At 42.9% G+C, this 25,230-nt stretch overlaps 1 protein-coding gene across 1 annotated transcript in view; it reads right to left on the bottom strand.

Annotated features, from left to right (window-relative positions):
* plcb4a (phospholipase C, beta 4a) overlaps positions 1 to 25,230 on the bottom strand; it is a 46,840-nt gene that overhangs the window by 9,405 nt on the left and 12,205 nt on the right. The window contains exons 2-26 of the mRNA XM_064331005.1: positions 23,771 to 23,823; positions 23,132 to 23,232; positions 22,040 to 22,120; positions 21,363 to 21,422; positions 20,413 to 20,556; positions 17,966 to 18,045; positions 17,626 to 17,679; positions 16,897 to 16,978; positions 16,602 to 16,702; positions 15,728 to 15,785; positions 15,214 to 15,322; positions 14,899 to 15,109; positions 14,621 to 14,714; positions 13,985 to 14,064; positions 13,716 to 13,800; positions 13,536 to 13,626; positions 6,935 to 7,030; positions 6,271 to 6,291; positions 4,790 to 4,866; positions 3,767 to 3,844; positions 3,403 to 3,544; positions 2,502 to 2,586; positions 1,715 to 1,839; positions 954 to 1,005; positions 607 to 709 (exon numbers count right to left, since the gene is read on the bottom strand). Coding sequence (XP_064187075.1) covers positions 607 to 709; positions 954 to 1,005; positions 1,715 to 1,839; positions 2,502 to 2,586; positions 3,403 to 3,544; positions 3,767 to 3,844; positions 4,790 to 4,866; positions 6,271 to 6,291; positions 6,935 to 7,030; positions 13,536 to 13,626; positions 13,716 to 13,800; positions 13,985 to 14,064; positions 14,621 to 14,714; positions 14,899 to 15,109; positions 15,214 to 15,322; positions 15,728 to 15,785; positions 16,602 to 16,702; positions 16,897 to 16,978; positions 17,626 to 17,679; positions 17,966 to 18,045; positions 20,413 to 20,556; positions 21,363 to 21,422; positions 22,040 to 22,120; positions 23,132 to 23,215 — 2,193 coding nt within the window. The 5' untranslated portion in view covers positions 23,216 to 23,232; positions 23,771 to 23,823. The remainder of the gene's footprint in view (positions 1 to 606; positions 710 to 953; positions 1,006 to 1,714; positions 1,840 to 2,501; positions 2,587 to 3,402; positions 3,545 to 3,766; positions 3,845 to 4,789; positions 4,867 to 6,270; positions 6,292 to 6,934; positions 7,031 to 13,535; positions 13,627 to 13,715; positions 13,801 to 13,984; positions 14,065 to 14,620; positions 14,715 to 14,898; positions 15,110 to 15,213; positions 15,323 to 15,727; positions 15,786 to 16,601; positions 16,703 to 16,896; positions 16,979 to 17,625; positions 17,680 to 17,965; positions 18,046 to 20,412; positions 20,557 to 21,362; positions 21,423 to 22,039; positions 22,121 to 23,131; positions 23,233 to 23,770; positions 23,824 to 25,230) is intronic.

The raw sequence follows: 25,230 nt of genomic DNA, 5'->3' as shown, positions 1-25,230 counted from the left end.
CCTTACTGGAATACCTACTGCATCCACACATACTGTAACTCATACTGTAATTCTATCAACTTTTGTCACAAAATTTATGCCGAATCTTACATCAGAACAACTGGTGCCCCAACAACTGATGCACATTCCAAGTTCACCACACTAAAGCTCTGTTTCTTTATGACTGCTGCCCCTGTCCACCCCTCTCACCCCCACCCCATCCATCTTCTATACTACACCTTTCATATACTTGTTCACTTTCCCCTTTCCCTGTTATTGCCTTTGTGTTTATTTTGTGTTGATATTTCTGCACACATCCAGAACAATGAATATCTAACAATACCACAACGTCTCTTAATATTCCATCTTCCCTCTGTGAATCGGAATCTATCATGTCACAGTGTCCGTATTTGTCAAACATGTCACAATGTACGGCCTTGTCAGGAACGTGACATTTGTATGTTATTGTCCATGTCTGTATTGTCATGCATAGTGCAAATGAGCAAAAAAAAAGAAGAAAAAGCCGCATTCGGTGTGAAAGCCATTGAATTGTCAACACTGCAGTTGGTTATGCATGAAAAAATGACTTTTTTTTGCAAATGAGAAAATGAAGTGCAGTTGTCTCACTTGAACGCTGCATGTAGCAGCGATGACGCCATCTACAGGAGTTTCAGAGAAAGGGTCAAACATTCTGTCTGGGCGACGCATGAAGTCAGGCTTCAGCAGGTACCTGCAGGGGACAATAATTAACCAGTAATGACCAACAGCATGTCTGCAGAATTTCATTTTATATTCAACTTTAAACCTGGAGTACAGCAATGGAGTTAAGATACAAAGAGTGTGTGCCAAACCACATCCTAGCCCAAAATAACATATTTTGTGTCTCACTCTCACAACACAGTCTCTCCCTAGCAGTAATACATGAAGACATCACCTGAAGCACTATTCTATAGCAGGAAAAGCTTCAAACTCACCCACAAGAGCCATTATATTCAAACTTTCCCTGGTTCAGCTGCAAGGCTAAATCTGTGGAAGTGAGCAGAATATATTATTAATGAACTTCCATGTATGATTTATTTAAATGAACAAAATATATTTTTTTAAATTTTATAATCACATTATTTCCCCTGGGAATATGCATAAGTGATTGCCAACAGAATCTGTGATATGCCAAGCATACAACTCACACTTCAAGTGAACACTCCTCTGAGTAAAGATTAAACCAAGTGATTATCGTCAGTGAAGTCTACCCATCCTCGGAAAGACTACACTAGAATGTACACTATTCAGTGAAGACTACCCTATGTGAACATCCCCCCTCCGTGAAGACAACCACAACACTACCGACAGTTCAGACTACCCTAAGGGAAAACTCTTTTACCAGCAAACAGTACCCCAAGTAAATACCACCCTGAGTGAACACTATTCTCAGTGTATACTACATCAAGTGAACACTACCCTTAGTGAAGGCTACCCCAAAGAGAACGCTGTCATGTGAAGACCACCCACAGACAACACTATACGCGGTGAACAACACTTTCAGTGAACCTTTTTCTCAACCTACACTACCCAAAGTGATCTCTGTCCTCAGTGAACGGTGCACATTTGACCATCAGTTCATGCCTCCAGAAAGGTTCTGAAAAGACCACATCTTGGAACGAAGCACTATCTGTTCACACGTTAGGGTTTGGGGGCATGGGTGGGGGGGGGGGGGGGCACAGGGAAAAAGCATCACCTGGGGTCTGGAAGTTGAGGGAGACCATCTGGCACCCGGCATTCCAGAAGATCTGAGGCATGTAATTACTGGAGTCCACTCTGCCCCCTTTAGGATAGATACGGCTCATCTGCCTTTTGTTGTAGCTGCACATCTCGTTAGGGAATACTGGCAGTGAAGTCCGGGAGACTAGGAAACTGCTTCGATTCACATTACAAAAACACTTAAAGCATCCAGGGGTTTCCACTGGTAAACCATAACGGTACATTAAAAATGAGATCCAAGACAGAATTTTAATATTAATATTTATATTCAGCTGTAGAGAAAAATAAATCTTTTCAGCCATTTTTATGTGAATGTACTTTCTGTTGATTTTTGACTCTTCATACCTCAAGAAACCATCACTGACCTGCCAGTGTGGAAAATGAGTTGTTGCATAATATTAATTTAAATACAGTACATTATTCACAATTTGACACCTGTGGATTAATAGCTCTCAATTGAATTTAAATACGATACATTATTCACAATCCACACCCTGTGGTTTTAACGGGCTTCATTTAAAATTAAAATGAGTCAGAGGCTGCTTTAAGGGACCCGAATCACCCCATCATTCTTATAAATGATAAAAAAATGAGACAATAAATTTAAATGCAGCACATTATTCACAATTCATGTCCTGCACTTTCATATTTTTCATGTCTGGTACACAGTACCTGCAGCCACACTGCTACTGTACCTCTATGCCACTACATCATGTGAGACTGACATATTTAGCTGGAGGTCATAAAATGAAATGAAAGGATACTTTACAAATTCAATGGCATTTGTCTTCAAGTACCCCAGGCCAACCGATTCATTGAAGGAGGACATGTTATGGTAGATATTCCTTTCTAAAAGTGGTTATATAAAAACATTCATTTTGTTAGCATTGTCTGCATGGAATCAGTTACACATCAAACATGTCATCAGGTAACCCTGAGTTACCTCTCACCCTGCTATGACTGGATTATGAATCAGCAAACTGAAGTAGGATCGTTCCATGGAATTAGCTTAGTTTACCTAAATTTACCTTAACAACTCCAGGCAGGAAAAATGAGATGCATGTATCTGGCTATTGAACAGAAAAGGCTATTGCAGACATAGCTGATAACCATAACCCTTATGAGAAATCATATGTTAATAAACCATATGTGCAAAAACCACATGTGGACACTCAACCTGTGGAGAATACACATGTGAATTATAAAAATAAACCCACTTATAACATGAGAGTGCAAAAAGGTAACCTGTGATATTAAATGTCATGTTTTGTTTTCACATGGAAATTGTTCACATTTGAAAAAGTCAGTCACATCTTGTGAAAATGTGGATTGTTTCACATTCACAAAGGGATCTTTTGCCAAAATGTTGGTTAATAAACACAGCAAAGAGGAACCTGAGTGAGCGACTTTCTGATTTTTCAGTACTTACACTCCATTAGTCTGCACTTCTCTAACTTTTGGGTGTGTGTTGTGTACATTGCTTTTACATGTGAAAATTTTCATTCACATGTGAAAAAAGTCAATTATATATGAAAATGTCCAGTTCACATGTGACATTTTCTTTTCACATAGAAAATATTTAAATTTGCATGTAAAAATGTTAAATTCACATGTGAAAAGGCAAATTTCACATGATTTTTGTCGTAAAGGAATGGCCACGCTTACCTTCAGCTACGCTGAAGCCCTGGAACTTGATAGGCTGGGCGTAGTTAACCATGGCCGACAGGTAAGGGTGGATACTGGTAGTGGCCCCAACATACTTGTAGGAAGCGATCAAAGCCTGCTCTTCGTCTTCAGCGCCATCATCCTTAAAACACACACATTACTGTACTATACCCATGCCTCATGACCACATATACTACTAAACCCTCTATCATAGATAAAAAAACAAACGGCATAAACAACAGAGGCCCACACAGGGCGAGGGGGACCAGGGGCCCCCACAGTGTGTGGGGGGCAAGGGGCCCAACACAGGGAGAGTAAGACCAGTGGGTCCATATAGGGAGAGAGGCAGCAGGGAACAGGGTACCTTCTTGCTGTTGTCAAAGTCAGAGGCCTCAGATACATCTGTCATGTCTGCTGCATCTGATACTTCATCTTCAGAATCCTTAAAGAAAAGAACAGGAACATATGAAATCACATTCATTTTCATTATTTAGTTGCATAGAACACCACAGAAGTTTTCCTACTTAGGATGTTTACCTAAGGGAATTTTCCTCTGGCGAGGATAATCACAGAAATGCACTATGTAAAGGTCTTGGCTAACACTTTGACATAAAACTGACATAACAGCTGTCACAATATGGCATAACAGATGATTCAGTAAAGTGTTACAAAGGGTTCAAGTAATTTGAGAAAAAGGCTAACATTTGTGTGTCTCTCAAACTAATGTGGGGACAGTTTCTTCCTTCCTCAGTCAAAAATGCAATAACTTATTTAGTTTTGTTAAAACGTTTACTTCAGTTTCACAAGTGGCCAATGCAGCACACCATTGGGGAAATCTAAGGTGCATTTGGGCATAACATTCAAATCTAAGGTAACACTTTCTCTCAATTTTTTTTATTGAATATCGTCATTTAAAATGCCACATAGTAACACAAGAAGTTTTGATAAGCCATTACTTTGAGAAAGGCTCCTGTTGCCAAATGTCAAGAGCCAGGCTGCTGAACTAAAGTCCCAAACGCCTGCAGTGTGTGGAGGTTTTGTGGTTTCCTTTCAACCAAGGGTCTAATGAGACCTTCAAAACAAGTTTTGTGGACTCTCTAGTCAATCAATGACTTAAATAACCTTTAACACTTAAGTGCTGAACCACGCCAAAAAAAAAGCAGGCAATGTGGCCCACCAGGACTAGAGTCTCATACCACTGGTCTGGAGTGTCCCCCCTCTTGAACAAACCTGGCCTTGAATGTTCCAAGAGCCTCTTCAAATAAGGACACCATAATCATATCATCAATAATATTGAATTGCCTTAAGCTGATATGCTGAGTACAGTGACTTAGCTGATGTGGAACATTGGCCATCGGCATGGTAACCAGCTTAAAAGGCTGTGCACCTTTTTCCCTGTGCTTTGCGAGTGTTTCAGGCTCACATCGCCACTGAACTTCAACTCCGGGTGGGCCTCTTCTTGAACTGGAGGGGGAGTCAGGAAAGATGCTTACACTTTAGCACTTCAGCACCAGTGACACTGCTATAATATTGTGTTTACACTACATACCACTTACACCACCATAACATGCTTTTTATCCTGTGTTAGAATCATGTTCGCCTGTAATGATATCCATTTTACATTACAATACTATCCCATTCACACCACAATAGTATTGAGTCACTATCTACTATCCCACAATGGTGAGTTTGCACAGTAATAATGTCCTGCCTACCACAACATAATATCTAATAACTTACAACACAGCAATATGCGATCACACCTTGATAATATTCTGTTTGTGCTGCCAAAATATCACATTTCCATTGTACTGTAACAAGCCTGTTTAGCCCTTGTGTTCGGTTTGGGTCAAACTGACCCATATTAAATTTTTGTAAAAGTGGTAAGACACTTTTGAGTAATTAACTCAGTGTAAATTTGATTCTTGTTTTGCATTTCTATTTGTTGTTCATCATATTTATTTGCTTTATGTCTTCTTGCCTGAATGGTTTCTTTGACTATAATAGGAACGATGAAAAATAATTGAGAATGTCAGTTCAAAGTAATAAATATTATTAATCTACTGCATGTTTCATTTTAATTCACAGATAAACATAATTTATGTCCCATGCCTTCATTACCATGGAGTTTTATATATATAAATGACATCTTTATCACAAATTCATGACAATTTCATTGTTAAATGTGATCTATGAGAGGTAAAAGGCAACCATTAGCCATATATCGTTGATACGGTTTGGAATTGAGGTATATTGGGAAATTTTTATCATAAATTTTATTTCTGCATTGCTTTAAAATCCCAATAATGTCCTGTGTATATCTGACCCAAGCTAACCGTTTCACTAGTGCTAATAAGAAAACAGAACACAAGGGTTAAACAGCACCACTGCAATATCCCATTAACCCATTACACCTGCTATGCACCAAGAAAATATCCAGTTCACACCATGATGAAAATTCAGTTGAAATATCGCAAAGCCAGTGAGAGCGTGCTCCAAAACAATGGCGGTGCTAATGCCATGACATGTCATGACATGATCTATAAGCTCAACAATAATCACAAACCTTTAATGAATATCCATAATGTTATAATGAATATGTATAGGGTTTTTTATGATTAAGTTATGAGGAAAAAAGTGAGCAACTCTTAACACTTATTTTGTCATTATGTTCTGTATGTGATTGGAAAGCTGATCAGGCGGTGTAAAACAAGGCATTTCTTCAATGATTAATTGCCTTTTGCCAAGCATTCCCAGAAGAGTCTGAAAAGTACAGGCCATGTGAGTCCCAGCAGAACGCAGGTAAAAAGGTTTAAGAACCAGCATAGAGGAGCAAACCACGGCTGTACCTCAGCCAGAAACGCTTACCCTCGACTGAAGAAATGGCAGCTAAAACAGAGGACAACATGGCCATGATTCAACACACTTCACACTTAGAGCACTCCTTTACCTGTCGGGGTTCCCACTCTCACCCATGCCATTAATACAAAGACATCTCACTGTTCACTCCCATTCCTCCAAATTCAAAATTGTACGAAATCACACTTCATCAATATAACAGTATAAGAACATCCCCAATGTCCATGTGCCCTATGTACCTAAAGACTGTCACGGCATCAGCTCTTTCAACAAAATCCATTTTGACTACAGCATGGATTCTGATCTAGGATCCATTCTTCAGGGCATACTTAAAAAAATATATACACAGAACTGGCTTATATAAAATGTAGACAAAAGAATTCAAGCATATCTGTCACTGTGACTTATTTTAGCTCTCTAAGAGCCTTTTTAGGGTGTGTAACTGACTACACCCTGAACTAGGAAAGGTGGAAACAGACTACATTCTAAAGCTGGACAGGAGCATACCTGACTACATTCTACAACACTAGAGGTCTGACTACACTCTAAAGCAAGAGAAGTGTGTAACTGACTACAGTTTACAGCAGGAGAGCTGTAACAGTTTATAGGCCTCAGATGTGAACTCTCCATACAGTTGTCTTTAGCCTGCTGAACAGTTGCGAAAGGCACACACCATTTTCACTCTCCTCGTCATTGTCATCTTCCAGGATGTTTGAGGGTGAGTTTGTCCCTCCTCCCTCCATGTGCTTTTTAAAGTGCTCCAGCTGTCCTGTAAACAGACATTAGCATCCCCGTTTAACTATCATCTCTCTTCTTTACCGTTAGTTCATTTCCAAAATCATTTATCATCCAAAATTTAATGACTATGAAACAACTTACACAAAATTTTCATAAACATTTCAACATTTAGCTGACAACTGATTCCTTTTTTACTCAAACTGTCTTTATAAACATACCTGTGACACTCCTCAACAGTCGGCTCTGGCATTTCTTTGTGTACAGTGAACATCCTCTTAGTCGGACGATAGTTCGTACAATATTTGTCAGATATTTTCACTGCATCAGCCTGCTAAGTTTGACTTAGTCTGAAAACATTCCTTAATTTGTAGTACACCTGTTTTGTTTTAAGCAGTTGCCTCCATTTCTGTAATAACACTGTTTTATTTTAATTGAAAGTTTAAGTCTTTTCAAATTGCAAAACCTGAGTATGATTTCATCAGAGGTGGAAAGTCAAGGGGTCTGAAAGTATAATCCCAGCCATGAGTTTCTACCCACCCTTGAACTCAGCCAGCTGATTTCACTAATGAGTTGTACCTACAGGCTGAAAAAGTGTGCTAATTAGCAAATCCAGGCGATTCGAACAAAATAATGGGGAGCACTTTACTTTCTGAACCTCGATTTTCCACCTCTGGATTCGACTGTTCTCTTTGTAGGGGATGGTAGTTTGCTGACCTGCAAAATCGTTAATTATATGGCTAAGTGTATGTATTCTATGGAAAGAAAAGTGGTTCTTTTGTGCATAATCTAATGTAAACCTTGCTATTTTATACAGAATTTAATTCTAAATAGCCTAGACACCATTTAAATGCATTGTTTAAACAATGATTTTAGTATGAAGGCCGTGCAAGGCCGCAATGCGTAGGTCCAGCATGATTCATTTTTTGCCAGGTTTCAATCAAGCCTTTTACATTTTCAATTAAGATTGACTACTTGTTTGCCACTTGTACTTTTTCACAATTTTGACAGGCAAACTAAGCCCCTTTTTATGCAATGATTTTAGTATGTAGTTAAAAAAATTAGGTAGGAAAAGAAGTAAATGTTTTTATATGAGGTTATGAGGTGATTATGTAATTTTATGTGGGTTCATACATGCCTTGTAGTTACATGCATAAGCATGTCTATGCATGAAGTTATGAGATAACAAGTGTGGCGCTGTGCACCTAAACTCCACCCCTCACTGTATGTCAGGCCTCACCACATCCTAGCTCGTTATGCACCATGACCAGGAACAGCAGCCGTGGCAGCAAACTAACAAGGTCGTCTTGGTGGCAATCATTCAATCATGGGCAACAATCATTCAATCAGGGGCGACCAGCCATCCCTCGTTACCTGCCCCGGCTGCCACTCATCGACTCTGCTTGAAGGAGAACTTATAAGCAAGGACGGATCCTCGCCTTAAAGACTTCCCGTCTCCCCTGAAGCCAGCTTACAGTTTTGTCTATTTTCCCCAAACCCCTGCACACCCGCGACCCCGGCTGCCTTCCTGTATTAAATAAACCACTCCTGCTCGCTTGAAGTTTCTCCTTGTCTGTGTCTGCCCTAGCTGTAATTGACACGGTAGCACTACAGTGGTGGAGAAAGCAGGCACGGGACACAGACATGAACTTTAACAAAGAAAAGAGAAGAAAAAAGAAAAGAAAATAGGATGGGGGAATCTTCAGGACTATGGCGTCCAGCGTGGGGCAGCAGCAGACATCCTGGCTTGTGGCAGAGCAAGTGGCGTGCCTGACAGAAGCCATCCAGACCAGGGCATCCAGAGCCGCCCTACCCTCCCCCTGCCACAGCAGCTTGGTCCCACCTCATGAAGATGACAGAGAGAAATGATCTTGAGGTATACCCCCACACATTTGAGTGAATAGCAGAGCGGGAGCTTTGAGAACCAGGTGAATGGCCTTTCCTCCTGGCCCCCAACCTTACACGGGAAGTGCAGCGTTCCTACTGTGACTTGAGTCCCAAGAGAGCATGCAACTACGAAAGCGTCAAAAATGAGATGTGAACCATGTGGGCAACAGAAGCTGCTGCCGCTCCGAAGTTCCAGATGTGGGTATACCAGCCCAGCAAGCCTGCCCAGACACAAATGGCCCGACTCCGATGCCCAGGCACCCGCTGGCTCCATCTGGACCGCCTCACCAGCCGGCAGATGTTGAAGAAGCTAGTGATGGACAGTTTCATCGGCATCCTGCCCTGCAAAGCCAGGAAGCTGGCTGGAAAGCACACCCCCACCAACGCCGAAGACCAGGTGTCCCTGGTTAAAAGTGTTGAAGCTATGCAGGAGACAGTGCATCATCCAGAACACCCTGTCAGAAGCTACCCTCCTTTAGAAAAGGGGGCTACCTCTCCTGAGCAAGAACTCCACACCTGGCTGCTCTCACTTTATCCTGGGCATCCACACCGCAAATCCCAGATGGGAAGCACTCCAGACAGAACTTGGGAAAACGGTGCCTGACGAACCAATGTCCACAGCTGCCAGCTCGCCCCACATATGCCCCACACATATTTCATATGGAGAAATAGTGTCTGGCAATCAAGGGCTCGAGCCACTGTCCCCACACATCCCCGCCCAGAAAAATAAAGCAGGTAATGAACCAGCGACCCCAGCGCAGCGGTCACAATCTCCATGGAGCTTAATACCTATGAGGCTCGGCTGGGAAAACAAGCGTCAGCTGCTGATGTGCCCACAGAAGTGGATGGTGAAGGTGAGTTACCGCTCACCTGGTCTGATTACACCTTGCAGTTCTACTCCACAGTCTGCTTCCACTCCGCGCAGCTGCAGGACCCCTGGCTCCAGAACGCCTGGCAGAATGTACAAATAATAGAGGGCTAGAAGAGAGGTGAAGCCGCCTTGCTGCAAAATTACTTCCTGCAAAACGGGCTGCTTTATTTTACAGTTCACAAAAATGGGCAGGAAACTAATTGTGCCTAAAGAGTTTGTCCCGCAGGTCATAACCCTTGCAAACGCTCACCTATTAGACGGTCTCCTTAGCAAAAAAAAATACCATAGCACAAGTAGAACATCATTTCTATTAGTCCGTGGCGATATACCATCTCATTCCCCCGCATACCGCTACACATGACCACTTCCAAAGCCATTTTGAGAGATCTGTTGCAGATGATGAGCTGCACTGACCTTCCCAGGGAGATCCTACCAGACCAGGGCACCCATTCATCTCCAAGATCATGACTGACATCTGCCGCCTGCTGCACATCACCTCAGTATACCGCCCACTAACAGACGGCCTCGTGTAGCGCTTCAACCAAACCTTAAAGCGCATGCTCAACAAGGTAACTGAAGCCAAAGGGTGGGATTAGGATGTCCTACTTTTTCATCGAGAGTCCCAGCTCAGCTTGCAGTTTCAGTGCTATAGCGGACCTCATAGCCTTCTGGGCATTGACAGGGAGAACGTGTACACCGGCACCCACAGCCTACCGAGAGCTTTGATGCTTCAGTTATCATGATATGGATACAATGTAAAATGCTATTAAGTTGTATCGCCTGGATAGAGCGTCTCAAATGCCTGTAATGTAATGTAATGGTCTGACAAAGACTATCCACCAAAAACTGCTATCCACCAGAGACAGAGAGAGTTTGAATGGAAAAGTTCCACGGGCCCTGCTAAATCTAAACACCAAAAGAGCTGTAGTCCCAGTTTCAGGTCCTTTTCTCCTCTCGTCCTCGACTCACCAAGCAGGTTGATTTCCGCATCCACACCCTTCCTGGCAAATTTGGTAAATGTGTGGACCTACTGAGTGTGAGAGGCCCAGTGGCCCGCAATCTCTGAGAAAGTGAAGCACATTAAAGATCTGGGTGGCATCAAGGAGGCCTGCAACCTCTGGTCCAGCGCCGTTATCATGGTGCCAAAACCAGACGGCTGTCTCTGGTTTTGCAAGGACTTCAGGCACCTAAACGTAGTCTCCGACTTTGATGCCTATCTGATGGCTTAAGCAGACAAACTTGTTGAATGCCTGGGCGAGTCCAGCAACATCAGCACTTTGAATCAAAATAAAAACTATTGGCAGGTTCCGCTTGCCAAGGCAGACAAGGAGCAGACCACCGTCACTACCCCTGGAGATAAATACCAGTACTAGGTCCTCCCCTCTGGCCTGCATGGTGCACCCGCCACCTTCCAGTGGTTATTGAATGTGTTGATCTGCTCGTTCCAGTCCTTTGCAGCAGCCTAACTGAAGATTACAGAGGGAGATGATGTTGAGGCGTATCCCCACACATTGCGCGAATAGTGGAGTGGGAACTTTGGGAACCCAATGAATGGGTTTCCCTCCTGGCTCCCCACCTGACAGGGGAGTAGCAGTGTGTCTACTTTGACCTGAGTCCCAGGAGAGTGCGCAGCTACAAAAGCCTGAAAAATGATATCCTGAGCCATGTGGGCAACAGAAGCTGCTTCCACTCAGAAGTTCCAGATGTAGGTATACCAGCCCAGAAAGCCTGCCCAGACCCAAATAGCCTGGCTCCGACACCTGCCCTTTTTTCCATTAGATAAGTTCTTCAAGCCTCCACCAGCTTCAGCTCTTGCAAGCTGCTACATGGCCAGTGAGGCCTGGGATGCACAACCCTTCCCCCACCACAGCATCATCAAACATTTAGCTGGCATGTAGAAGCTCAATGCAAAAGTTATGCCCCTTGTCTATACCCATTTGCAGAAAGTACGGCGCACCCAGCGATGGGTTTACAACTACCCTCCCCAACCCCACACTTTCCCACTGGGTGAGAAGGTCCAAGCTCTCATTCCTGACTTGCTTCCTGGCAGGGGCTATACACTGCAGCCCCTGGTCAAGACCGATTGTCGTGATGCTAAAACTGGACAACTCGCTCCAGTTTTGCAATGACTTTAAGCGCCTGAGCGTAGTCTCCAATGCCTATCCAATGTCCCGAGCAGATGAACTCGCTGTGTGCCTGGGTGACTCCCGCTACATCAGTACTTTGGATCTAACTAAAGGCTTCTTCCAGGTTCCGCTCACCAAGGCTAACAAGGGGAGGACATACTTGACCAACTCTGAAGGTCAATACCAATACCAGCCCCCACCCATTCGGCTTGAATGGGGCACCCACTAGCTTCCAGTAGTTAATGCATGTGTTGCCCTGGCGGTCCCAGTCCTTTGTAGCAGTCGTCCACTTTGGAATACAGGACAAACGTTTTTTGCCATCTCCAGCTGGTCCTGGACGCCTTAACATTGGCTGACCTCTCTGCCAACCCAACTTGCCAAGTGCCAACTTACACAGCAGAAAGCTAACTTCCACAGGTACGCCATTAGCCGAGGTCTAGTCAAGCCCCCGCTAGCGAAGGTGGCTGCTGTACAGGACTGGCCCACCCCATCTCAAAAAAACAGGCACATACCTTTCTAGGTCTAACAGGCTACTTTCAACACTTTGTCCCACACTTCTCCACAGCAGCACCTCTATCCGACCAGACATGGAACGGCTAGTTGAAGAAGGTGATCTGGGGGTAACGGAAAGAAGCTGTATTCCAGGACCTTAAAGCTGCCCTCTGTTGAAGTACAGTACACCAAGCCCCGGACTTCAGTCAGCCTATCAAACTCCAGATAGACACCTCAGAGACGGGACCTGGAGCCGTTCTGTTGCAAGTCACTGACTCAGAAGAACACTCGATTCTGTTCCTGAGTCGGAAATTACTACATGGTGAAATCAGCTACGCCGTCGTGGAGTGACGAACCCTAGCCATGAAGTGGGCTATTTCCTCCCTCCACTACCTCCTGGGCTGTAAATTCATGCTGGTCGCTGACCATGCCCCGCTACAGAGGATGGCTAAAGCAAAATACACAAATGCTTGCATAACTTTCCCTACAAGACTTTGTGTTCTCGGTGGTCATCTGGGGACCTAGCATAGAAATACAGATGGGTTCTCTCGCATGCACTCTCTCTGGCCGAACCACCTCCCGGCCCATTCTGCACCACCACTAAGAACAACAAACCAACAAGCTCTTTATGGCTGCAATCATTCATTCAGGGGCAACCAGCTATCCCTCGTTACCTGCCCCAGTTGCCGCTCGAAAGAAAACTTAAAAGTGGCCAGAGCTCACTCTCTAGACCCCTTTGTTACTGGCTTACAGAGACGGATAACAAAGCGATGTTCCAGTTTGAATCTTTGCCATGAAGTCTCTCCAGAAGCAAAGCTTCACTTTGCCTGTGTCTGCCATTGCTGTTATTCATGTGGCAGCACAACACAAGTAACAGCCACTGTCTCTGTCTCTTCTCAGTGAACATTTCTGTGGTTAAAAGTTGGTTAAATTCTGTCTAGGCATTCAGGTGAAAATCCGGCTACATTTGGTTGAAAAGTGTACGCCATCTTTCTAGCTGACTAGGACGCAGCCAGGCAATATCCGGGTAAAACCTGATGTGTATTGGGGTTAGCCTAGCCCATTTATGTCAAGGCATCGCTAAACCTAGATTTCCACCCCTCTGGACTTCTAGATTCTGAATTCTGCTCACTGGGCTGTCTCTGGATAGTGGGAACTCTTACTCTGTTCAACTTCAGGTTTTAATCGTTTGTTCTTGATGAGGATTTTCCTTTTGAGGTCTGCTGGGGAGGGCAAAGGCTGGCCCGCTTCTAGCTGTAAGACAAAATGACACAAAGACAGGCATTATTAGACAGAAAAGATACACTGGGGGAAAAGAAGGCACAATAGACAGACAAACAGACCGGGTATGCCTCCAGAGCCTGTTTGAGAAGCAGATCACCAAAGATCTCCTCACAGTAACGCCCCATCTTATACTGCTGTGGCTTCCTGTAAGAAATAGAGGGGAAATGACATCATCAGGCAGCGCCAGGAGTGACACGAACCATGCAGACGACACATACTTTTTAACACTACACACAAAAAGGTTCTCAAGAACAGAGCAGAACCATCCCAACAACATTACAACTGACTGTGAAACAAATAAACGGATTGTATACAGAACATCACATACGTGCAGTGGTTTTCGAATGACAGAATCACAGGGTACTCAGATGACACAAAAGCCGTTTCTTTAATGGCTTGAATTACTTCCTAAAATAACAGGAAATGAAATGAATAAATAACAACAAACATGAAGCATCAGCACTGGAGTAAAACTGTGGTTAACTTACTGGGTAAAAATGCTCAGGGTATCTAATACCATATGGAGAACATTGCATAACATGATAATGATAATAGTCATTTGTTACTCAACTTTAGATTTCATATTATATTATTATACCATATTATATCTGCATATACAGTAATCATATTGTCCAATGCTCCCCAGAGCTCTGTTCACCCTGCATGTTCAGTGAGTGTGTGTGTGTGTGTGTGTGTGTGGATATGTTTATGTTTTAGATATACATATTTTAGCCTTGAAGATAGTGTTAGTCAGTGTCCATCTTTATGCACGTGCATGTGTCTTTTCACCTTGATTAGGATGTAAGCCTGTGTGTTTGTGTGGTCACCAGGATGTTTTTAGCTGGTGTGTATTTGTGTGTGTTTTTTCACATTGAACAGAATGTCAGTTTGTGTGTGTCTCCATGTGTACTTTCACCTTGAAGAGGACGTCAGTCTGTGTGAGTGCTTGCTGGTGTATTTTCACCTTGAAGAGGATGTCAGTGCACATGGCTTTCCCGTGGGTAATAATGGGCTCCTGGTCCTCTCCTTTTCCATCCCAGCAGTCCAGCTCCACACACCTGAAAACGCAAAAGCGTGAACCCACACACACACGCATAAACATACAAGAGAGCAAACGCATTCACCCATGCAGGTGGGGGTAGAGCTAAACGGAGTCGGGGTGTGTTAAGTTAAGTTCTGGAATGTGTTATGGGATTTGGGGTCTGGGGGTAAACAGTGTTTCAGATGAGCGACCTGCTATACCTGCAACCTGCCAGGAGCACTTGCCGGTACATCTCCACAGAGGACTTTCCCCCAAACTGCCGGCCGTTTAGATACGTATTGTGGGAGGAGCTGATGAAGTAGTGAGCCAATGGCTGGTCCATATCCTGGTACAGCTCCAGACGGTCCAGGAACACTGGAGCGTTCTCGTCCGACATAAGGTACCGGCAGAACCCGTCACAAGACATCACACCTGCAGCACAGGCAGAAGGTCAGCACATCAACACAAATCAAGCCTTGCTGTGCTTGGCCAGAATCCGACTGTAGAGAGAGAGAGACATCAATCTCTCCTGTTACCTTTGCTCCTGAGTTCTGGGTCCAGCTCGTACGTCTCTACGATCCGCATAGCTCGTTTAGGGTCATAAAATGGAAACAGGATCTCATTCAAACGAGGGTCCCGTTGGTTCTGCCAAAAAAACATGGACAATTTTCATGCTGACAACACATTAAACACACTGAACAAACCAAAAAGTAGGAAGATACAAAACACAAGCAAAAGGAAACAGCTCTCATGGCAGAAGGAGCAACAGAAAAACAGTAAGCGCAAAATAATAAAAAGAATTTCATCTTTGCACATGACTTCGAACAATGTCTGTCCCACACACATAAATTCAGCCAAACAAACTCAGTCTGACAGGCAGAACACCAAGCTCCACAGCACACAATGCAGCAAATGCACTGCCCTCCTAGGGTTGTCATGGTTACAAATGATGGTATGGGGGTGAGGGCATGTGGGGGGGGGGGGGCAGCAAAGGGTTGGTTGTATAAGCAACACTCAAACACAAACATAATGAACAAAAAACCAACTTACGTCGTTCAGAAAGCTGACTAACTGGTCTATGTGTAAATAATCACTTTTGTCTCCATTTCTGAAAAAAAAGAATGCAAAAAAGATTCACTTTTTAATCAATGAAAATGGAAAAAAATGTTAATCATATTTAGTAGAAGTACAGTACAGAAACATTTTTTTCTGATAAATACCTCGACTTGAATTCAATCTACCAAAAGCTGTTAGCGGTAATAACTAAATGTAAATGTAATATAAGCCTGACGCACTTGGCTGAGTCTGCCCCGTGCTTTGTGGTAGTAATGATTTATACCTGACTGAAGGAAATCACATCACCATACACAAAGCAGCTCTGAGCAAGCAGTGCAATACCAGCACAAGGTGTTCCTGCCTATTCAGTAGCTCTGCCAATAAATGTCTCATCCATCACAAAGGCCGATCAGGGCCCAAAGAGCACGAACACACCATTCAGTGTGTCTGTGTGCTAAATATGGATCAATGTGTGTCTGACGGCTTTGTGTCTGAAAGCACATCGCTCCGTGTCTGACACCTCTGTTCCTGAATGCGACTCAGTGAGTCTTGGTCAGCTCTGTGCCTGAATGCGACTCAGTGAGTCTTGGTCAGCTCTGTGCCTGAATGCCAATCAGTGAGTCTTGGTCAGCTCTGTGCCTGAATGCGACTCAGTGAGTCTTGGTCAGCTCTGTGCCTGAATGCGACTCAGCGAGTCTTGGTCAGCTCTGTGCCTGAATGCGACTCAGTGAGTCTTGGTCAGCTCTGTGCCTGAATGCGACTCAGCGAGTCTTGGTCAACTCTGTGCCTGAATGTGACTCAGCGAGTCTTGGTCAGCTCTGTGTCTGAAAGCAGACTGGCACGCGTCAAGACGGGATTGGGGGCTCACAGTTTCCTGAACAGCTCCTCGATGTCGGTCCGCGGGCAGATCTTCTGGGTGAGGGCGTAAAACTTGTCAAAGGTGAAGGCGGCGTGTTCGATTTCATCGTTCTGCAACCGGAAAGCAGCAGGCCGGGCAACGCAAGATTGAGCACTCAGCTTGACACTTGACACTGCAGCTTGCCTGATATTCTACTGATTGTCACATCATTGTTTACATCGGGTTCAGACAGAGAGGTCACACACAGACAGGGTCATCAGGGTCACACAGACCAATGGAAAGACAGAGAGACAGATATGTTTACCTTTCCACTTGGCAGGCCCAGGTCCTTGAGTGCCTGGAAGATCCCCTTTTCTGTTTTTCCAGAGGCAAATGTCCTGGTTATGCTACAGGAGAGCAGAAGACATTTATAAAGTTAACCTCCCATCAATATCACATTAAAACATCATTAACACTGCTCCCCGGGTTTAGCACTCTCGAGATTCTAATTGTAAACTAAATGTAACAATTTTTCTACTTGATACACAGCTTAATTGCAATATGTTGATAGAGGTCACAAATCAGCTTGTCAGCTAAACAGTCCCATTCTGATGACATCAGAGACCTTGGGAGTCAAATCATTTTAGTGTGCTAGTAAGTCAAAATAGGTCATATTTCTTCCTCTTCTTTGGAACAATTTACTTTATCGCAGTTTTGAAATCTCAAAACTCACCTTCCTCAATACTGCAACAACCCCCCATCAATCCAGGAAGGCATACACTATCACACACATCCTCCAAAAGGCCACCCGACACTTTTTTTTTTCATTCTGCAATCGACCAGCTGACTTGCACAGCCATTAAGTAACACTGTCACGGTAGGGACCGGATCCAGTGTTCCACAAGACCGGGTCCAGACAGAGTTCCACACGACTGAACTGAGGACTGGTGATTTACATCAAGCCACCCGGAAGCCTCACACAAAAGCATGCATTTGAGGTCTTACTTTCTCATATAGTACCTATCAGTAAAGGAACAGTGGTCAGCACTCTTACCTTCTGACAGGAATCTTTCCGTTCACATTAGTCAAAAATGACAGCTTGATCCAACTGCAAGGAAGAACAGTTACAGATGGAGCGATATATTAACACTATGGTTTTTTTGTGCTATGGCAAGCTGTTAGAAAAAAGCTATAAATCTGACATATAAATCTTAAGCATTCCCCACACTTTTATAAGAGTTATTTAGCATCTGTTTGGGGGAGTCATTCAACCTCAAACTAGTATGCATACCTTACACTGGCTTTCCACGGACAGTAAATCACTTGTTGCTATTTTCTAATGCATTGTGCAAACACATTACAGTTAAATGTAATGGGACTGCTCCAGTACTTACTGTTTATTCAGGCAGGTCATTGGACACACATTGTTTGCCCTGAAGTTGTGAATCAAGGACTTCAGGCCCTCGATCCATTGCTGATAACAAACAGAAAATAAAACACTTGTGATTGCAATGCAAACAGCACAAGACCGGTACTGTACCATCTCCACAGATACCAACACTAATTCCCTCTTCTTAGAATTTTACAGTGTGTGCTCCAATGTTATAAAAAAGAGCTAGGTAAATACTGGACAGAATCTAAAACTTGGATCTAAAATCTGCAGCTGCAGTTACGCAGTCCTATTCTCTTGAAGACTAGACACGGTACGCATTCAAGAGAACAGAGAGGGCAGATTCTTGAGATTCTTGGCTCAAATTCTTTGGTATTGTATGTGTACAGAACAGGGAAATAATATTTCAGTTTTCAGGACCACTGTGTGGATATATGTTCCCTTGGCTAAGCCTGCTTTTATGTTTCGTCTCTGTGCTGAGAAAGTCAGATTAATGTGATCATTTCCACTATCAAATAGCAAATGAATTCACATGAGAAACTCTTAAAAACAAGCTCCTCAAAGTCCAGCGTTGGTTTCAGAAAGCTATGTATAGGAACATATATACTCCTTGCAGTTCCCTCTCCACTGTATTCTATCTACAGGAAGTTTCCATTCTTATCACATCCAACAAGAGTCTCTCTGTCCCAGTGTTCTGTAGAGATACTTTAACGTAACAGACCACAGGAGAGAGAGGGGAGCCCACTTCATTTTGAAGAGAAGAGCCTCTGAAATCATCTAGGAATTGACCTCTTTTCATTCCTCAGAGATGACTGCAAGGATAGAACTGGACCTGGTGCGTGCCAGGGGAAGAGCAGCTGGGTACAGCGGAGGGCGAGGCCTCCTTCCAATCACATAATTCAGTGACCTAGTCTCATCTGGACTGGGAACCCTGGCGGTGCCAAACTCAGCTGACATACTGTTTAGCCTCAGCTCCCATAATTTCACATTGCTAGACTGAGAAATTCCAGAAACACTAAAACATTTCATTATTTTTGCTTCTAACTAAATATCTGGGAAAAGAGAATGTAAACAAGATGGAGTTACTGACATGCTGACGCATGTGGAAGAGACGCTACCTCTCTAGAGCAGAGACAACCATCCTGTCTGTGAAAGCTGTACCACACAATTCTCAGAAATCTGTCATTCCAGTTCTTCATACCAGTTTCAGCAAATATGTTTCATAGAAATGAAACAAGTCATATTCCAAAGTAATGCTCCTCAACCCACTATCTGAATATGTCTGATACAGTCATACATTGTCCCAGGTCATCTACCTTTAACATATCAACTGTGGAAATGGTACAGTTTGTGATCTTCACATAAAGTGAATGTAGCTGGGGATTCTAGTCACACTGCAATGTATCATCATCTTAAAAATGTAACTATTTAACAGACTCGTCACAAAGCATCTTTTAATAAACTTAGCAACAATGAAACTATGTAATGTTCTTAACATGTGTCTTTCGTAACCTTAGGCTATATACTAAAATAGGGTATGTACTAATGTTAAACAAAAGGGAGCTGCCTATGAATAGCGCAGAACATTCACCTGGAAGGTTTATTTGTGCCAAAGCAATATTGAGAAGCTGGGTGCAGACTATTGCTATCTGTTTTCCTTTATGAGGCTGGCTACAGTAGGCTATATGTAGGGGCTCATATTTCCAGTTTTGCAGAAATCGTGGGTGGAATCACAGAATCTGGGTTAAACGGTGGAATTTACACATAAAACAGACCGTGACAGAACTGTGAGATCTTTGTGTAAATTTCACAAATTACATTTTATGCTGTTGACCATCGAGAATATTGTTTGCATATGTCTGCTGGGTGTTTGTTTAGCCAGGTGTGTTTGTTTACTTGTAGGTGGGACAGTTTGGGAGAAGTTCTGTGGGGAGGTGGGGGTGGCAGGGAGCTCCCGATCACACCCATAAAATCCTGAGTCTTGTTTCAATACAGATTTTATGCCTGATTGAAACGAGTATTATGGTAGTTGCTGACATTACTTTGAATAGATATTAGGTGGATGTGTATTGTGTGATAATTTGTGGTTGTTTCAAATATTTTCAGCCACTTTACAATCACTTTAAGAGGGAATGTGATCTATCCACACATTGGCAGTAATCCATACAAACAGGCAGTGTTTGTCAGTGACTCCTGAATCCTCTTCCTATTCTGCAAAGCAGAGTGACAGCTCACTTCCTGTTTCCGTACAGGGTTACTGCATTAGGATTAAAGACAGCAGCAATTTCTCCAATAACTGATACCATACCAGAAAACAAGAGCCTGTTGAATAATATATGTGTCATAACTAAATTCTTGTCACTTGACTTCCTGTTTGGTACTAATAAATGGATAGTGGAGTGAAGACTCACTTCCTGCTTCTGTCCGGTGATGTAAGAAGAGGGCAGGTACCTTGGCATTTTGGCTGCTGTCCGCCAGCAGGTACATGAAGCTCAAGTTGACCAGATCAGTTCCGCTGCATATGCAGATGATTCTGTTCTCCAGGTCACTCTCTGCTTGTCCCAGTGACTCCAGGCATGACAGGAGCTTTGGGTCCTTCAGGAGCAAAAGAGAGAGCCCAAGCTCAGGCATTCTTTCATTCAGAGCTCTTACTTGTGAGGTCTTTCGCTGTGTGAGGACTACCTGTGAGTGTGAGTGCTCTGCAAAAAAACAAATCTTAATGGGTATTATAAACTTAAATATAGATAATTACTTCCAAACCTTTCATATGTGGCTTTGACTTGCAGTCCACGGGTGCCCAATCGACCAGCTGGGATCGCTAGAGAGCGATGAAATACGGACCCCTAACCAACTGAAGCATCCCATACCATGGGTGACACAACTGTCGACACAACTGCTTCGCCCCATGGGGCTACCAGCCACAGTTGGCACTGGCACAGACTCGATTCGATCGAAGATCACTGGGCTCATGCCATGTACTATAGTGTGGTGCCTTATCCAAATGAGCCGCACAGCAGCCCCTATAGACCTTATGAATAAAATGTATCTCACACAACTGCCAGATAATAATCTCAATTATTATTTTAAGAATTTCTTCTAAAATTTTGCTTACTTTTTCTTATTTTTTTAAGTTGCGGTTTTTACTATGTTTCCTGTGTAAAAATTACCCATGAGGGTTACCTGAGTGAACACTACCTGTGAGTGTGAGGGCTACCTGAGTGAACACTACCTGTGAGTGTGGGGGTTACCTGAGTGAAAACTACCTGTGAGTGTGAGGGTAATCTTGAACACTACCTGTGAGTTCAAGGGCCAGTTTAGTAAGGGTTACCTGTGAGGGTGACAGTTACCAGTGAGAGTGATGGCTACCTGTAAGTATTAGGATTCATTTTGAGGGATCTTACCTTGGGTAGGACCGCACTGCGTATGGAGTTGATAAGGGAGCTCTCTAAAACTTGGCCTTCCTAAAGTAACAAAGATTGGAGGAGTGACTGGACAGCACTCAACATCATTACAATTTTCAAACTGTGATATTTTATCTCACATTTATACCCCAGTGAAACAGGAAGCCATGGGATGCCTGTACAGTAAATGGGAGCCATGTGAATTACTTTAAAAAGTAACACTTTAATGCAGATTTTATTTAGAATATATTTAGGGGTGTGCGTAATTGTGACATCTTTTTGGAAAAAATATTATTTGTTAAACAAAATATTTTACTCAGAGAAAACTGTATTAGTATTAAATAATACTTTTCTCAATTAAAGCATAAAATACTGCTCATACCTATATTGTTTATTTTTTTACTGGTTTCTTTGTTCTGTGAAAAATTTTGTATATTGTATACTGTAAATGCTCCAGATGTTTAAGAGGGTAAAATATGCAGAAAAAATATGACAACAGCACCACAGTAATGCTACTGGATGCGCTATATGCAAATTTTGACTGCTATACAAAACAACATGAATGTTTGCATTGCTGGCAGGTTTTCCATGAAGGAGGATCTCATGCACCGTTAATTTGCAAAGTGCAAATGCGCACCTGGGACACACCTACAGGTGAGAAGTCTCTGCTACCTTACCTTTCCTTCACTTTTCCATGACAGAAAGAAGCCAAACTCGTCCACTCTCACAAAACAGTTTGGCTCAAAGACAAAGGGATCCTGTAAACACACCAATCAGAGATAGTTTTATTATTATGTTAAATTATTCACTATACACATAAGGCAGTGAGATGGTAATAGTATGTATTGGTTTATGCAGGCATGTTTCTTCAACAAAAACTGAGGTGAATGCAAGCACAACCGGAGAAACAAATTGAATAAAATGTTACAAAATACAATTTCCTTCCCAGATGAACCTATAAACTGCAATAAAATTATGTTGGAGAACTCATTGCAGGTAGCAGGGAGGTATACACATCATAAAACATCAGGGAAGCAACTCATTACATCCAGTATGAAATACACATATGCAAATACAGATGTGCATACTACAATACCACCAATATGTGCCATTCAAAAAATATGCGTAGTGACAGTAAAATGAACAACTCCCACAAATCTCTCTCTCCAAGAACAAAGACAATTAATTGCAGTGACATTATATAGAGCTGATACTTACAAAAAACAACTGCATAATATTAGCATGTACAAAGTAACCATACATTTTTGTCATTACCGACATAAAGTACCGACAACATTCAATTTACAATTATTAATCTCTCCATAAATATGCAGCAGAAGTGCTCTAGGTGAAAAAGTGACTATGTTGAAGCTAGAGTGGCAGAAGTTGCACACTCTAGGTTCAACAGAGTAGATACATTCCAGCCAGTAAAATCAGACCAAAAACAGGCACAATTATGATGCAGAAAGTCACCTTCTGACTCCAAACTATGAGAGTACAGAATAGACTGGTAGTGTATTCCAATGTGATGCAGGTCTATTACTTCCAGGCCAGGACTGACTCAACAGACCTGTCATATGACAATGTTGATGATGTTACAAATAAGCCGTACATGTTCTGTGTTAGCACAGCTACGACACTGTCAATTTTAATGACAGCTGGACCGATGAAAGTCATTTGACTCATAAACCGAGAGCACACAGGCAAGAAACAAGACAAGGCACTTACCAGGGCTTTAACCACTCACACAAGTGCAAACACAGCCTCACCTCTTCAAATCTGTCAAAAGAAGCCCCCTCCTGCATGAACTCTGGGATGTGTCTCTGCCAGCTGAACTCATAGGCTTTGGCCATGGTGGTCACTCCGTGCACTGAGAGAGAGGAATGGGACAGTGCACAAAATATTTCTGACAATTCTTCAAAGCACTTTAGCCGAGTTAGCCAGCAAGCTACTTTCACTGATAGTCCGAAATAGGAGTCCCAGTGACTGAAGAATTCAGAAATGTAATTCATCAAACCATTATAAACAGAAATACACAGAGTATTAGCTAAGAATCATGCGATATAATCTATGTCATTCCCCTGCCAGGAGGGTACTGCATTCCCCTTCGTAATCTGCCTGTTTATTTCCGCATAAGCAGGTCTACCTACTAGACAAGATCCTATCTGAGGGCCTACAGTCTCAGACTGAACTGATTCCTTCATGTTTTAATATCTTTCCTTCGACTGTCAAAGAGATTTTACACCATTATAATTAAATTCGTTTTTAAATTAGGATTATGCAGATTCCAGGATGAGGTTAAAGGGACAGTTCACTTTCTGGAGTATATTCATAGCATTCAGTTTTAATGTAGCCTATGTGTTTGACTGGCAATTTTATGTACAATTAAGAATATTCTAGATACTTACAGACTTTTCTGCTTTACAATGGCTAGTGTTCAGGACATCTGGGGGTTCACGGTCTAGTGCAAGAAAATACTCCAAATGTAACTCCAAAGCAGTCTGTTCAGTGATGTTATGAAATAAAATTTTAAAAAATTGAAATAAAATCCTACAACTTTAACTGCCAAGCCATCCGTCAATCCATTATCTATACCCGCTTAACCTGGTCAGGGTCACGGGTGGTGCTGGGGGCCAATCCCAGCATGCATTGGGCGAGAGGCAGGATTACACCCTGGACAGGCTGCCAATCTATCCCAGGGCTCACACACCATTCGCTAACCATTCACTCACACACTCATACCTATGGGCAATTTAGAGTCTCCAATTAGCCTACCTGCATGTCTTTGGACCATGGGAGGAAACCGAAGTACCCAGAGGAAACCCACTCGGACACGGGGAGAACGCGAAAACTACTCAGAAAGGCAAAGGCTACCCACTGCTACCCACTGCACCACCATGTTCAGGATAAAAACCAAGTAACTTGCATTTTCTTGTAAATCAAAGTTAGTAACAAAAGCTGATTGAACTCCAAGGTCATATCCATATACTGACGAGACTAATGAAACCATGTTGTATTTATGTCTTCCTGAAAATCTCTGCGGTGGCTCTTACAGCAATTATCAGGGCACCGAAGGGGAGCCACACACTGTGGGGGTAAGTATGCACGTGATTTACATGTCCAATCACAGGCAGCGCCGATGCACAACGGTAAATTTCTTGTTTTATACCATTTGACATTGAAACAAGACAGACGGCTCGTCTTTAACACAAACCCGATTAACACAGAGGGGTGGAGGGACACACGATATTCATGTTTCATCAGCCTGCGTGACTCAGGGTAGACATGACCAAACACGCGGAAACAGGAGAGAAGGGAATCCACGGCCTGATCAAACACGGGAGAGGCCAGACTTCACTCGCTTGATAAAATGCCAGAACAAGCAGAGCATGAAATATGCACCTGAGACCTGCCGTACCTGAATGATTTAAACCCATGCAAGTTGACCACACAGTTTTGCATTTGAATGGGATAACCCTCAAGGCAGTCGTTAGCTAATTAAGAATGTATACAGTGCCAAATATTTAATGTCAAATATTATTCGTTCACCAAATATGTGCTATGTATTATGCATCCGCCTTGTGTCATTAACATTTGAGAAAGTGCAGCTACTTCATAATCAGTGTGCTCAGGGTGAACTAGGCTCTGACCTAGACTGGGGCTTTATCAAAATTACATGGAAGTTGTCTTTAATTCTTTAAATGTGCAGCATAGCATGCACAATAAGTAGGCTAAAAGAAAACATATCATGTGCCAAGGTGTCAGATTTAAGTCCTGGAGGGCGCAGGCTCTTCTGGTTTTTACAGTGTTTCAGAAAAACAGTATGTGGCTAAGGAGTTCACACACCTTATTTCAGGCCTAAAATCGA

Source organism: Anguilla rostrata, chromosome 1, assembly GCF_018555375.3.
Source record: "Anguilla rostrata isolate EN2019 chromosome 1, ASM1855537v3, whole genome shotgun sequence".
Taxonomy (NCBI): domain Eukaryota; kingdom Metazoa; phylum Chordata; class Actinopteri; order Anguilliformes; family Anguillidae; genus Anguilla; species Anguilla rostrata.
This window is presented reverse-complemented; position numbering and strand designations above follow the sequence as displayed.